Below are 13,048 nucleotides of genomic sequence, written 5' to 3'. Positions count from 1 at the left end.
AATTGTTATTGTTTTCATTTATATTTAAGAACTGTGTACTCAGAGAGGAAAAATTTATTATTCATACTTTGGTTGGAGGGCCATAGTACGGCGAGATTAACGCATTCCGTGCCAAGTTCGGCTCTGAGTGGATACCTTCAGGCCCAATTATACATTGTCACACGCCGTTCCTGGCAATAAAATGGGATAATCGATTCTTTATGAATCGACATTGATGACTGATATGTGAGGATAATAAGGAAATGGATGACTTTGACATTAAATTCCACCTCGTCGAATGGCGATCCTCACCCATAACCTTTACGGAATTCCCCACCTGTCGCGCTGCACGTAGGCGTACCTCCGGTTCGCATCTGTTTTCATCCAACCCCAAACAACACCCGTTGGATGCCATCCACTTGTCGATGATATCTACACACGCTCGCCCCACATCCATCATAGTCCCTTGTCAGTGAATCATCGGACAGGCCCAGTGGCCTCAATATAATAAGGGTCCCCTCCCAAAATTGCTGATTGTCTCGGGACCAACTCCGCCTAAGCTGTCTCTTCTGAAGTCATGGATTACTTTGAGAAACCCTCACACTCCCTTTATAAAAATGCTTGTAAAGTTTTCAGAACTGAATGTTGATCCATTGATTGCTACAGATTCTTGTTCTTTAAAACTGCAGCTGACTTTTTTTGTCAGGAATCGTCACTCATGTGGTGTGTGTTATAATAATGAGTTTGTAGACCGAGGATCTAAGTTGCAACTTGCTAGCGAGCAGCCAAAGCTTTCAAAGTTTTAGCGAAGAATTTTTTGAAGACGTTTAATCGGCCCGATCTTTGACTCACGGGTCGACAAGCTGTCTTTTTCATTAATTGCACGAGTACTAATTTGTTAGTCCTTCTCCACTGAACGAATTATTCAACAGCGACTGTACTCTCTCCATGCAATGAACTCACCCAGGGTTACAGCGCTTCTTCTCCCATGTGTCAAGTGAGGGCGCTATATAGCTGCTGCAAAACGAGCGTCGAACCATTGTCCACACTTTTCAGACGAGAAACAAGTGCAAATGACTTTGACAATGATCACAAATCTACAGTGATGTCATCCCTTTGTTAAAATAACAAAAGTGGAAGTCGGGTTGTTTGTCTGAAACTGTCTGTCGGAAAGGGTGGCTAAAGTGGCGAAGGGGATCCGACTTTTTTTGGCTAACCCGCAGGGGATACGTCGCTGACATACGACTTCCGTCATCGGGACGTAGACATCAATGCCTGGGTCTGTTCGTGGGGGCGACAGGCGGGAATTGGGGACCAACTTCGGGGTAACTTGTATGAAAATAAAGCTATGATTAAGATTCTCACTTTGGGGGGTTTGTGATCCCGAGGCCTTTTGATTGATGCAGGATTTCCTGTCGGGCCTCACGAGGGTTGGAAACAGAAGCGGCGACCTCGCCAACCGTAAGAGAAGATTTAAGGTATCGACTCCGTCCAAGAGAAATTAAGAGACATAATATCGGACTCCAAAAGACCCAAACTTCAGTCATAATTCTAAACCTGATGGAAGCAATCTTCATTTTTCGTCCTCCTCAACAAAACATTTCCTGCTCTGTCTCTGAGTCAAACTGACCTGCGTCCAGTTGCTAGTCTACATAAACTACCTGTGATCAAAGTTAACAGCTCGTGAGACCTCTTGTGCTGAAACATTATGGGCACATAGGCATAACCTCGCCCTGTTTGTCTTTGGCTCGAGGCCAAAGTTTTCTCTTCCTTGCGTATTTTTCCCAGTATGAATGCGATATCCTTTGTTCCAAAGCAAATGAAGGTATCAGTTATCGTAGAGAGATGTTTTTCTCAACAATTTCATGTGAGGGAAATTATCAAACGTTCTTTGGTCAGTGTTGTTGTTTTTTCAGAGATGGTTGCAAATGATTAAGGCGCTCCTTCAGTTGCACCATACCCGGGTCAATTACACGTGGAACGAAACACTGTCGTGTTGACTGCAAGTTGGTAAATATAGCAAGTCTGAACGGGACAAGGAGAGCATTTTTCCCCCGGTCTCTGGGTCATTGCTTCTGACTCGTCAAGTGTCCCACCTTTGATGTGCCTTAATCTATGAGCAATATTACGAAGTTTCAGACGGATTATCAATTTGCGTTAATTTCCTGTCCGGGGGTGGGGGGGGCGCTTGAGCGTTGGGACACGGTTACCGCTCGCTGCTCTTGTGCGTTGCGATGATGACAGTGCGTTACCAGCTATCGCATCAGGCTCTCGAAATCCTACTTTTTCTTTGTAATCGGGGCAAGGTGGGTGCGATGACGCGGCCTGGTTTGGTGACTTGTAGGGGTGCAGGTGTTAAGGGATCCTCCCTGGAGTGTCTGAGGAATGAGACGAGTTAGAGAGTCAGTCAGCATTGGCTTTAAATGCCCATCAAATCCTTCCATCCGAAAACAAACCAGTAGGCCTATAGATTTTGAATATGCAAAGAAATCAATAGTACCAAACAGTAAGGGTATATTCATTCTATAATTTTCCTCAACTGATTCCCGAAGTTAATAATTTTGTCAACAAAACAAATTTGTATATGTTTACATGACAAACGACAGTGTCATTTTCGGCAGTATTATACGAATACGATAATGATTGATACCCTCTCTTGCGTTATGGTTACATTGAGATGAACCCGTTTTAGATTGATTCTTCGACGGTCTCTGTTTGGCTCATTTCCGTTGAGGAATTACAAACAATAATAATGGTATGATCATCAAGAAGTCTGTACGATAACAGAATAAACTGTATTTCAATTTCGGAACTTAAAATAAAACGCAAACCGTTTTTTGTTTTGTTATTTTTTCAAACAAAATCATTTTAGGAAAGTATTCCACCACTACAAACAAATTGTTCAGTGCAAGGCTCTGTTGGAGTGATACTAAAAATTTATGATCTCTTCAATATTCAAATTTCAATATCACCAAATCAAAATATCGATTTTCTCCATGACACAATCTGCCTTGCTTTGGAAATTGTCGCCGACTTCTCGATACATCGCCCAGCACAGGTATGCGACAACAGCCCACCGCATGAGTGCATTGAAAATCCTGGGCAGTGCTAATTGGATTCGGCTCATTTGCATAACAATACAATGAAAGCATTACGAGTGGAGCGCATTCTTTAAAAAAAGGAACCAGTCGAGATTTCAGCAGAGGCGAATTTTCTGGATATTCCATTTAATTGATAAGAAATTCACAACGTCGAAAGGCCATTACTCTACGAATCATTTTTATTTTATTTAAGAAAGATTAGGCGTGTAATTTTTTTTTTGTTGTTTGAAATAAGACTTTTTCTTTGCATGAAGAGCGTATTATAGAGACATTCAACATTGAAGGTAAAGTCTACCTTGGTTGTTCTTTTCGGGCATAACACTATGCAGGTAAAATTATAATAACTGGGGCATGATAGTTTACACGGAGTGTTATCTGGGGGATTTAAGGAGTTTGTTGGAACACACCATAACTCTCTACATACAGCTCCAGATGGGGACTCAAATTACTCCTGGTACTTTGTGAACCTTTTATTTGTTTTACTTTTACGACTTCACTGAGAGAGAGAGTCGAAGCGTAAAGTATGGAGTGACTTCAAGAGTAACGATGGGTTGGATATTCGTTCATGCTTGACAATGACTCGAGCTAATAAAAGAGGCGAAAGATGCAGGCCCCTCGCAAGGTTTATCTTGTCCCCCAAGAACTGGAAATAGTGCCTGACCTGCTTGAAACATAAACCATAAGCAAAACAACCAAAACGACTCTTAAGGTTACTGGACTTACTTATTTTTTAATACACTATATATATCCTATAACCTACCAAGCAATACACTTTTGGATGCCTACAAAAAGTCTTGTTACTTTCTCTAAAAGATACCGTATCGATCCGCGTAATGGATTTCAGTAAAGAATTGTTTGGAGATATGGCTGGCTGTTTGGATCATAGGCGGTGGGTGGTAATAGTTTCAGTATTCTCTATGTTTATCCGCCCATCTTCCATAATGTGACCACGTCAAATCATTTTTGTATTCATGAATTCCATCATCTAATCAGTATTTCAGCTGTACCCGTCTTTGTTTTGGCTTCCATCGATTGATCCATTACGTCTGGAACTAACTCTTCAGAGAAAAGACTAGAGAATTTGGACAAAGATAAAAGGTTATTTCTACCGCCGCTTTGCCTTATAACACCTGCCTTTTGTCAGAAGATGTAGAAATCAGCCCTTTTTTATTGGTCACAAATTTCGTTCAACATGCAGCTGACCAACGGCTTTTGACTTTTACATCCACCACCAATTCCATATCCGTAGGCATCCATCCCGTCTTCATATCTTTTTTAACATCCACCTTTTTTTGTGAGTCAGTCCTCCATAGATGTCAGACCTTTGGATCCTATGCAATAATGCATCACGAGCTTCGGGCAGAGTCCCCCACACGGAGCAGATATGCATTAATGTTCTTGCTCTTACCGCTTGCGGTGCATAAGAACGGACGCACCACCAACGCGCGTTGTCACTCCCACCTTGGCGTCTTCCGGGTACCAGGCATGTATTCGTGGTGTAAATGGACTCCCCAGAACAGTAGTTACTAACGTCACGAAGATGTTCATTTCGAGTTCACATTTCTACGGCTAAGATTGACACATGCTCCCGCCAGTTGTGTGCTCTCGCCGACTCGCTCGATGAGCGCTCCCTGTGTGTGAAATCCCGAAGTTTTATGACGCAAATTGGAGATTTCCTTGGAGATTCCAACGACTTCCTTTCCGGTTGTTGGGGAAGCGAGGTTGGCTGAAGCAAATCTTGGAAATTCATTCATTCCCTCGACTACGATTCTCCTCCTTCGGCCCCGGGATAGTTTGGGTGAAGGATACAAGAGTTCTTGCCTCTAGTTGATTCGTGGAATTTACATCAGATGGTTAACCTTTTCATGTAATTCCATTCTCAGATGACATACAAGACATTTTTTTCCTTTGATACAGAAACATACCCAAAGCGCCCAGCTGTGGTCCCGTCACCACAAAATATTTCCAAATATTTTTTTCACTAAATGCTGTACTTCCCCAAATATTGTATTACACAAAAGTCCTTTTTTCAAGGTGTCTACTGTGAAGGGAACTCAGTAATGGGCTTTACTTTCTCACGTTTTCTATATGAATTTCGTTCCTGTGAATCTCGCAACATTTTGTGCAAAAGCCTACTTCTTTTTATTGAAGCCTTGATCACACAGGTAGATGCCAACAGGAAGGGGGGGTGCTTTTCCTTGGCCTATAAAATTCAAACCTGAATTCAGTCTTTTCCTTTGAAAAATCTACTATCATGATTCTTCTTCTAACTAATCATACACCCTTTGTTGCTTTCATTACGTCCTTCCAGCTGTTGTCATGGATTTTGTGTGTAGTGAGCATGCGTGTTGTTATTAAGAGGTCCATTTTCGGGGGGGGGAGCTAAAGTTTCACCAGGACACCATACCATCCACCTGTCTGTTTAATGCCATGAACTCCGCCCGCTTATTGAAGGTCGAAACTCTCGTCTCTAGATTCCCTCATGACAATGCTCAATGCACAAAAATGTGCATGAACAAACAGGAAGCTAAAACCACAAATTGTTGCCAGTGGAGTTGAAACCACAGAATCTTGTTTTTTTTTTTTTTTTTTACAAGTGGGGCATTGAGGAAGGAAGAGAACTCCAAAACTCTCCGGCTGATAGGCCACGGAATAAGGAAGTGTAATGAGGGACGGTGTCGGCTTTCTGACCCCTGCAATGGCCGATAAACTCCAGTGAGCCTCGAGTTTGATCGTTTCAACAGCAAAGCTGATTAATTGATTTTTTCCAAGAATCAGAACATATGCTGTGCATTTTTGTGAAGTATTGGTGCATCTATCGCTCTGTCTGTATTATATTTCGCTAATTCTGAAAACAGAAGAGGAAACGGCCTAATTTATGTGAACGAAACTTAAAACCTCCCCGGTTGAAATTTATTATTAGAAAACAATCGGGAGAAGACAAAATGTGGACAAATTGAACTTGTACTAAGTTTGGTTAATTTAGAATCATTTTGTTTACGTCTGCTTGGATCGGGTTTACGCTTACTTAGGAAAAATGCAACAATATGTGCATAATTTAGTAAACTTTGTTTGTTTCCTGCCTGCCATTTCCTGACTTGCGTCCCCAGAGGGCGTACTTATTGTAAATAAGAAAGTGGAGCTAGTAGAGTTGGTTCAGAAGCTAAACGTCCAGCGTCTTAACCGTGTGTTTGTCACTTGAAAAGCCAAGTTCATACAGACGGGGGGGGGGTGACGGCCGTAAAATGGACAATGCATCTTTCTAAAACGAATGGTCTCGCACCTAATAAGGTCACCATCTGACATGGTCAGTGGCGTAGGTAGAGCTATTATGTCGGGTGGGGCACCCGGGGGTGCACACATTTTTGTCTAGGGGACACAAAATTGAAAAAGACAATGAGCCGCAGCAGAGGTTGTTCATGGATTTCAAATGGGGGGGGGTATTCCTGGGGGACGTGCCCCCTGCCCCCCCGGTAGTTACGCCACTGGACATGGTCATAGCTCTATGACATGGCCAAGCGGAATTATCCTCCTGCAGTTAGAAATCCCACCATCATTCTACCTCACCAACTGTGTTGTGTCATGGAAAGCGGCCCCGTCATAAAATGTTATCTCACCATAGAGGTACCTTGCTTTACAGTGGGGTCCTTCTGTGTAATCTACGCCATAAATCAACGGCGCGTGCCAGTCTCGTTGCCCATGTTGGGAAACCCTTGGCCCTTGTTACTGCTCGCGTGGTGGTCAAAGAGAGTGAACGATTGGATCCCAACGCTCGACGACTCTTTCGTGTCCCCGATAGACGTTGCTTATCCAAGTGAAAACAGAAAATAGAAACATCCACGAGGTAGTTGTTGAGGTTGTTCAGGAAATAGAACGTTAGAATAAAGATACGTAGACCTGCTGGTAGATAGTTATGGCTTCTGCAAGAGACCCTTTTGTCTAATAAGAAAAATTACCGCCGTAGTCATTTCCAAACTTGTAGAAATATTGCTCACGAAATTCACTGGAGATCGCCTGGTAACGATTTAGATTTTTCTTGTCTGGGAGTTTTACTTCCCCTTTTAATCTTCATTGTGTTCATATTTTCCTATCCGCAGTTGGCACAATGTCGCCAAGAAGTGCGAAATAATCCAACAGCCGTCGGGATCTCAGGCGGGTGTACCAGGATTTTTGTCTTGGCAGTGTATTATGTGTGTGTCTCCTGTACCCCCGTTGGGTCGCTGTTAGTATTGAAAATATCCCTCTGGTCCCTCAGATCCATTAAGAGAAGCAGGCACAGCCGCCCAAACAAGGCTACAGATGCTGGCACCGGTTTACGCAACAAAAGGTCACTTCCTTTTTAGACAGAAGAAAATACTGGCGACCGCAGAGGAGCAGTGTTAGGGGCTTATCCATGTTCCAACAACGCAATGCATCACATCTACTTGTGTAATAAAGGGGTGCATAGGTCCAACCTCGTATTCTGCCCTTTAATTTGAAAAAGTCATCATGCGTTTTGTTTGTTTGTTTGTTTGTTTGTTTTTTTGTTAGAGCGGGTTGTGTCATTGCAGAATTAATTAGCTACTCGTTTACGGGTGTCTTACGTTGCCTAAAATGAGTAATAATAACTCGAGGATGACCGATGAGAAACATGATGTGTGACGTAGAATTATAAATTGGAATTGTTGTCTGTCTGTTCGCTTGATTTTTGATGCATGTGCTCAGCTCTGTACTGAATTGAAAATAATTATTTTCCCCCTTTGTTCGGAGTTATGATCAGTGAAATATACATTACTATTGCCATTTAAATCCCTATTACAAAAATTGTCAAGTTTTAGTCGGAGGCGAACTTGCTGTCCCTAATATTCATATGTGGAGTTAATTTCTTGTTGTTTAGGCTTCGAACTATCGCCTGTACACGCAAATAATTTCAAGCTGCCATCATTTAATATAACCAAATATTGGACGGTTCGACGTTATTTTTCCCTTTCTCGATATACTAAAATGAAATTAATCGACACCATCTGTTGTTGGCTGGACTTTGGCTGTGTAGATTATTGATAACAACAATTCCCAACAGCAAACAAAGCAATACGGAGAGGAAAACGGTTTTTATCGGGTCTTTGCAAATGCCGAAAAGCGAATATTATTCCAAGCCGATGCCATTTACATACCGCGTGACTTCTCCGACATCTACTTAGTAATGAAACAATTTACCAAATTCACAATTGCGAGTTCATACTGAAGTATACCTTGATATTTTTTCAATATAAGTAAAGCACACGTCTTAACAGCAAAACAATTGTCAAAATAATACATCCAAATAAAATATTATAACCACGCAATATTTATATTAAGAACAATACTGAATACCACAGCTTAGAATAATTCTCTTCATTATTCCCATTCAACTCAAAAGGTTACGTCATTTTGTAGCACCTTAGGTACCAACAATACACATGGATAATCGTAATTCATCACTGCCTTTCCACTGGTACCCCGTACCAGTACACCCCTGTCCCCCTCAATCTGCCACACCCCCCTGACATGACGCATTGTCATGTGATATCGTGTTGGCTGTGTTCCCTCGAAGTTAATCCCCGTCGGATCTTGCTAACAAAGGCTAATAGTACACAGGCAATGCGGATTCCTCTATCAGCATTGTACTGGGAATCAGCATGTACACATACGGTGGACACAACGCATTGTGTTTGAAAGACCGAGTGCACTTGCCGTTTGATTACTAAAAATGATATTTTTTCCCCTTTTTCTTCCAAAAACAAGTTTCGTCTTTTCTTAATGATTGAGGTAAAGTCATATTCTATATTCAGTCGAAACTTCTAGCATAAAAAAAATTTGTTTCAAAGTCAAAATGACTTAAAATATTTAGATCAGTTAAATCTCCCAGGGTGTTCCCAAGTTTTTGTCTTGAAGTTTTTGTCAAAACGAGTAAAGTTTCGAGTCTAAACAACTCGCGTCAAAGAAAGTTAGTCTGCTTGCATTTCCATAATATTTCAATGCAAGTTACAGAAATATTGAAGGAAAAAAAAAATTGTGCTTATCTCCTGCAAAGAGTGGATCTGTGGACCACATCAATCAATTATCAAGAAAGTTTGACCAATTAACGTCTATTTTGATCACAAATTATTTCAGATCAATTTTAAAAACTATTTCATTCCCTGCTCTGTGATAATGTATTTATTGCATGAGCAATGCCAGGACGATCCAAACTGGAGTATATATGTTTGACTGGATGAAGTGTTCTGCCGAGCATTATGCAAAGAAGTGAGGATGAAAAAAAAGATGCAGCGGTCTCCCACTGACACCCAGCTGAGACAAGAAACCGTATGATTTCCCAGACCCCTATCGGAGGAGACACACACACACACACGGATGCAAGGCCATAGTTGATGAGGTTGCCTTGTCCAGTCCAACACTAAAAAAAATCCACCGGACAAAGAGACTTGGCTAATTAGCCGAGCCAGCAGTACAACGGGGGCCGGGTAGGTTAATAAGACACCCCCCTCGTGTCGAGTCGAGTTGGAGCGCGCAGCTCCTTGCACTACTCAACCCCCTCCCTTCCATCACTGGACCACATCGCCCGCGGCTGAGGTGCCACCTTCACGCTCCCCATCCCCCCGTGTGTGAGGAACTCATTATAATTCGTCAGGGCACTCTTTTTTTTATTTTAGTGCGCATACCCCGTTTGCCAATTTCTAGTGAGCCAGTCGACCAGACGCGCTTGGTTCGAGGCTCGGATGGGGGACGAGAGACACCCGCTGGCATGGGCCCGTTAAAACCACTCGCCCATCGCATTTAGCTGTCTGAACCACGTCGGTACACACCACACACCACACACTCCCCGCACTGTACCTCCATGACGTCACCAGCGGAACATCTCCTGCACCCCTACGCATGCTCAGAGAGGGGCACGGCTAAGTACCCTCCACGAAAAAACAAAGCCTTTGTCAGTCACCTCTGTCGTATCGATTGAGCCAGGGTCGGTACCGCACTGCCGACGAGTTGGCCTGTCCGTGTACTCACTCTCTTCTGCCCCTGTACCGCTGGATATTACTCGACAACACAGAGGCCGCTCCAACCCTTACCGATCGGCGCACCGCACAGATACCCACACCAACCCGTTGCCGACCCATCAGCGTTGTCCCCTCCACACGCTGGTAACAACCAGGGGGAGAATTTCACCGGTGCATTCAGCTGGTCTGCCCCTCTGAAGAGAAAAGTAAAGACGGGCTTGGAATTTTTCGGGGGTTGCTCGGGAGCTCTGCCTTTGGACTTAAATAAAACAGGCGTACTGGACTCGGGAAGTCAACAGCCAGTATGTGGAAAAGAGGATTGAGACGAAAACCACACGCCAAGGCAGCCGAGGTAATGTGTTGTGACGTAGCAAGATAGTAGTACCAATTATTCACAGCCCTGTGTAATATTCCAAACGCTCTTCCATGGTGTGAGCCATAGCATGTATGTAGTTGTCGTGATGGTTAACAGAAGAAAAAAACCTCGCAGATATGTCATTAGATCTAGCTTCATTCCGCGGCTGAAAAAAGGTAAAAAGGAAAAAATATCGATGCAGACGATACTATGGTATCTTCCTCGCTTCCCCCACTGTATCTCTCACCCTCTCCCCTACCCAGTCTATGACTGCACCTATCACTACACGTCATCGTTAAGTTCAACTCATACCATACAGAGAAAAAAGTATTGTTACCCAACATGGGCAGTCGTTAGGATAATGCTAATTCAACGAGACATTCAGTTATCGGCAAATCAAGCATCTTTCCTGTACCCGGACTGGAATTTCACCCGATGCATCAATGCGTTGGCAGTATAGCCTTTTAAATTTAAACATGGCGGACGAGCGGGTATCGAAGCATCGCACTGAACCCTCCATTGACACCCCTCCAAAAATAAAACCCCGAAATATCTGAACCGGAATTTTATAATCACAGGCGCCATGGAATTCATGAATATTCCGTGGGTAGGTGGGTGATATTCCTCGGAATATGTGTGGAAATTTCGGACGGTGTTCGTTGCAAAAAAGGGGTAAAATGGATAGTCCATATGGACAAGATAACAACGAAAATTGTCGGCCTCAGCGGTGTGGGTAGAGGACCCGATATTGCGCGCGTGAGGGTGCGGCACAGCACCCGTCGAGTAATTACCATCTGGCGCGCATTATCGTTTGTCTGTCATTCCTCGGCCCTTATTCATATGCAAATGACTGCTATCCAGCCGGGGTTGAGAGGAGATTTAATATCTCTATATTCTCATTGCGCGGGGGTCATTTATATTTTCATATTTCTGCTTTTTATACGCCGTGATATTATTGTAATCTGGAGTTACCCAGCGTGTGTGCAAAGCACACTCGCGATGACAATCGTAACACAGCCTTGCAGGTTTTTTTGTACATCTAAAATTACGCTCCATTATATTTCGTTTTCGGCGAGGAAGCTTATTAAAAGTCATATTCATTTTCGTGGGGGCTGGCGCCGGTGCTGGTTTTTCTAGTCCTAATTTATTTCTAACCAGCGGTGTTTGAAAATATCGGTTTTCGTTGGTGGACTTCGGCCTATAGCTCACAGTCACCGGGTGTGTTTCGGTAGTTTCGTGTGGGCAGACTCCAGTGCTAATTACGTAGAGGGATCGTTTATTTTGACAGTAATTCACCACTCACACCCATTTTTCCCCTCCCAATTAGATGTCTCCTCGTCAGCTGCTAATCCCTCCTTACTCAACTCACCTCTCGTCATCATCCCCGTCGTACAATCATCCCCCATTGACTACATGAGAACACCGGTTTTTATATTACACACGTACACGTAGACATATTATCTACCGTGTGTGTAAAATTTGGACAGTCCTCTGGGCCAAATATGTAATGTATTTGTTAGGGTCGTCGGCGGATGACCGTTGCTTGCCGCCCTGCATAATTATGATTTTTCCCGTTCTATCCTTCGCCCCTTGTGCCTCGGCTCAGTCCTCGCGTGTGGAAGATGCGGGTCTATTTTTTCGGCAGTGTGTACCGGGCGGGTGCGCTCGGCGGGATGATGAGCAGAAGGCTAGGGCAAGGGCAAGAGAGGTTCAATTTTTCATGGAGGGGGGATGAAGGGAGCCTGGAGGGGCCATCGGTAGGGTGAAATTATCAGGATGGGGGACTACGAGGACGACAGAAGGGTTCAGCGCGTTTGCTGTATATGGGAGGGGGAAAGAATGTGTATTCACGAGGAAGTGGACTCCACGAATCGACCATGTCAGTTTTATGATGATTGTTGTCAACTTTAAAATGAAACGCGGCATAAGAGACATGACTAAGGAGAATTCGTATCATGGGCAAGTTTTTGGAAGCACCGAGTGAGGTCAAAATATCAAAAAGAAAAATGGTTTTCCGTGATTGATTGGATTATATTTTTATCAAATGATGGAAATCGCGTGCTTGCAAACCTGTCATTGCTTAAAAGGGGGATTGAAAGTAAAAGGAAATATCATGAGATCAAACACGACTTATTTATGTATGCCTTCATAACAGTACTCCTAAAACAACGTTTGTAAACAAAGTGGGACTTTTGCTTTCAGCATAGTCGAGGAAGTTATAGAAACCAGTTCCCCATGAAGTCACCATCATGTGTTAAAGAGTGACAAAGAAAGCAAACTGATAGCACGATTTTCTTGCCAAGTGGGAACAGTTTTGAACTAGCCAGAAAAATTCCGACTTTACTTCCTAAAGTACAGTTAAGTTTGGCTGTAAAAACAGATTGGTCATGGGGACGTGGAGAGAAACCAATGTAGGCCTACATACCACGCATTACTACGCTCCTAAAAGGGAAACAATGACTGTTCAGGCCAACTTTTCATCGGCTACAGAATAACTTCCCCAACTCTGGTACAAAGTCTTGCCAAAAGTTGATCAAATTGTACCCCAACTGAGGTAATACCATATGTCTTTGTCTGTTAAAATAACACAATGCCACGTT

The 13,048-nt window shown here is 43.2% G+C and overlaps 1 protein-coding gene across 6 annotated transcripts in view; it reads left to right on the top strand.

The window, feature by feature from the left end:
- LOC110978566 (nucleolar protein 4-like) overlaps window positions 1-13,048 on the top strand; it is a 66,670-nt gene that overhangs the window by 23,573 nt on the left and 30,049 nt on the right. Inside the window, exon 1 of one of the 6 annotated variants that reach the window (XM_087148875.1) lies at window positions 9,735-10,445. The exons of 4 other annotated variants lie outside the window; for them this stretch is intronic. In XM_087148875.1, coding sequence (XP_087005001.1) covers window positions 10,398-10,445 — 48 coding nt within the window. In that variant the 5' untranslated portion in view covers window positions 9,735-10,397. Of the gene's footprint in view, window positions 1-9,734; window positions 10,446-13,048 lie in introns of those variants that run through there. One more of the 6 variants, XM_087148876.1, reaches the window with a different exon arrangement.

Source organism: Acanthaster planci, linkage group LG18, assembly GCF_054643075.1.
Source record: "Acanthaster planci isolate LZ-2023a linkage group LG18, COTS_SCS, whole genome shotgun sequence".
NCBI lineage: Eukaryota > Metazoa > Echinodermata > Asteroidea > Valvatida > Acanthasteridae > Acanthaster > Acanthaster planci.
The sequence above is the reverse complement of the archived record's forward strand: the minus strand, read 5'-3'. Positions and strand labels throughout refer to the sequence as shown.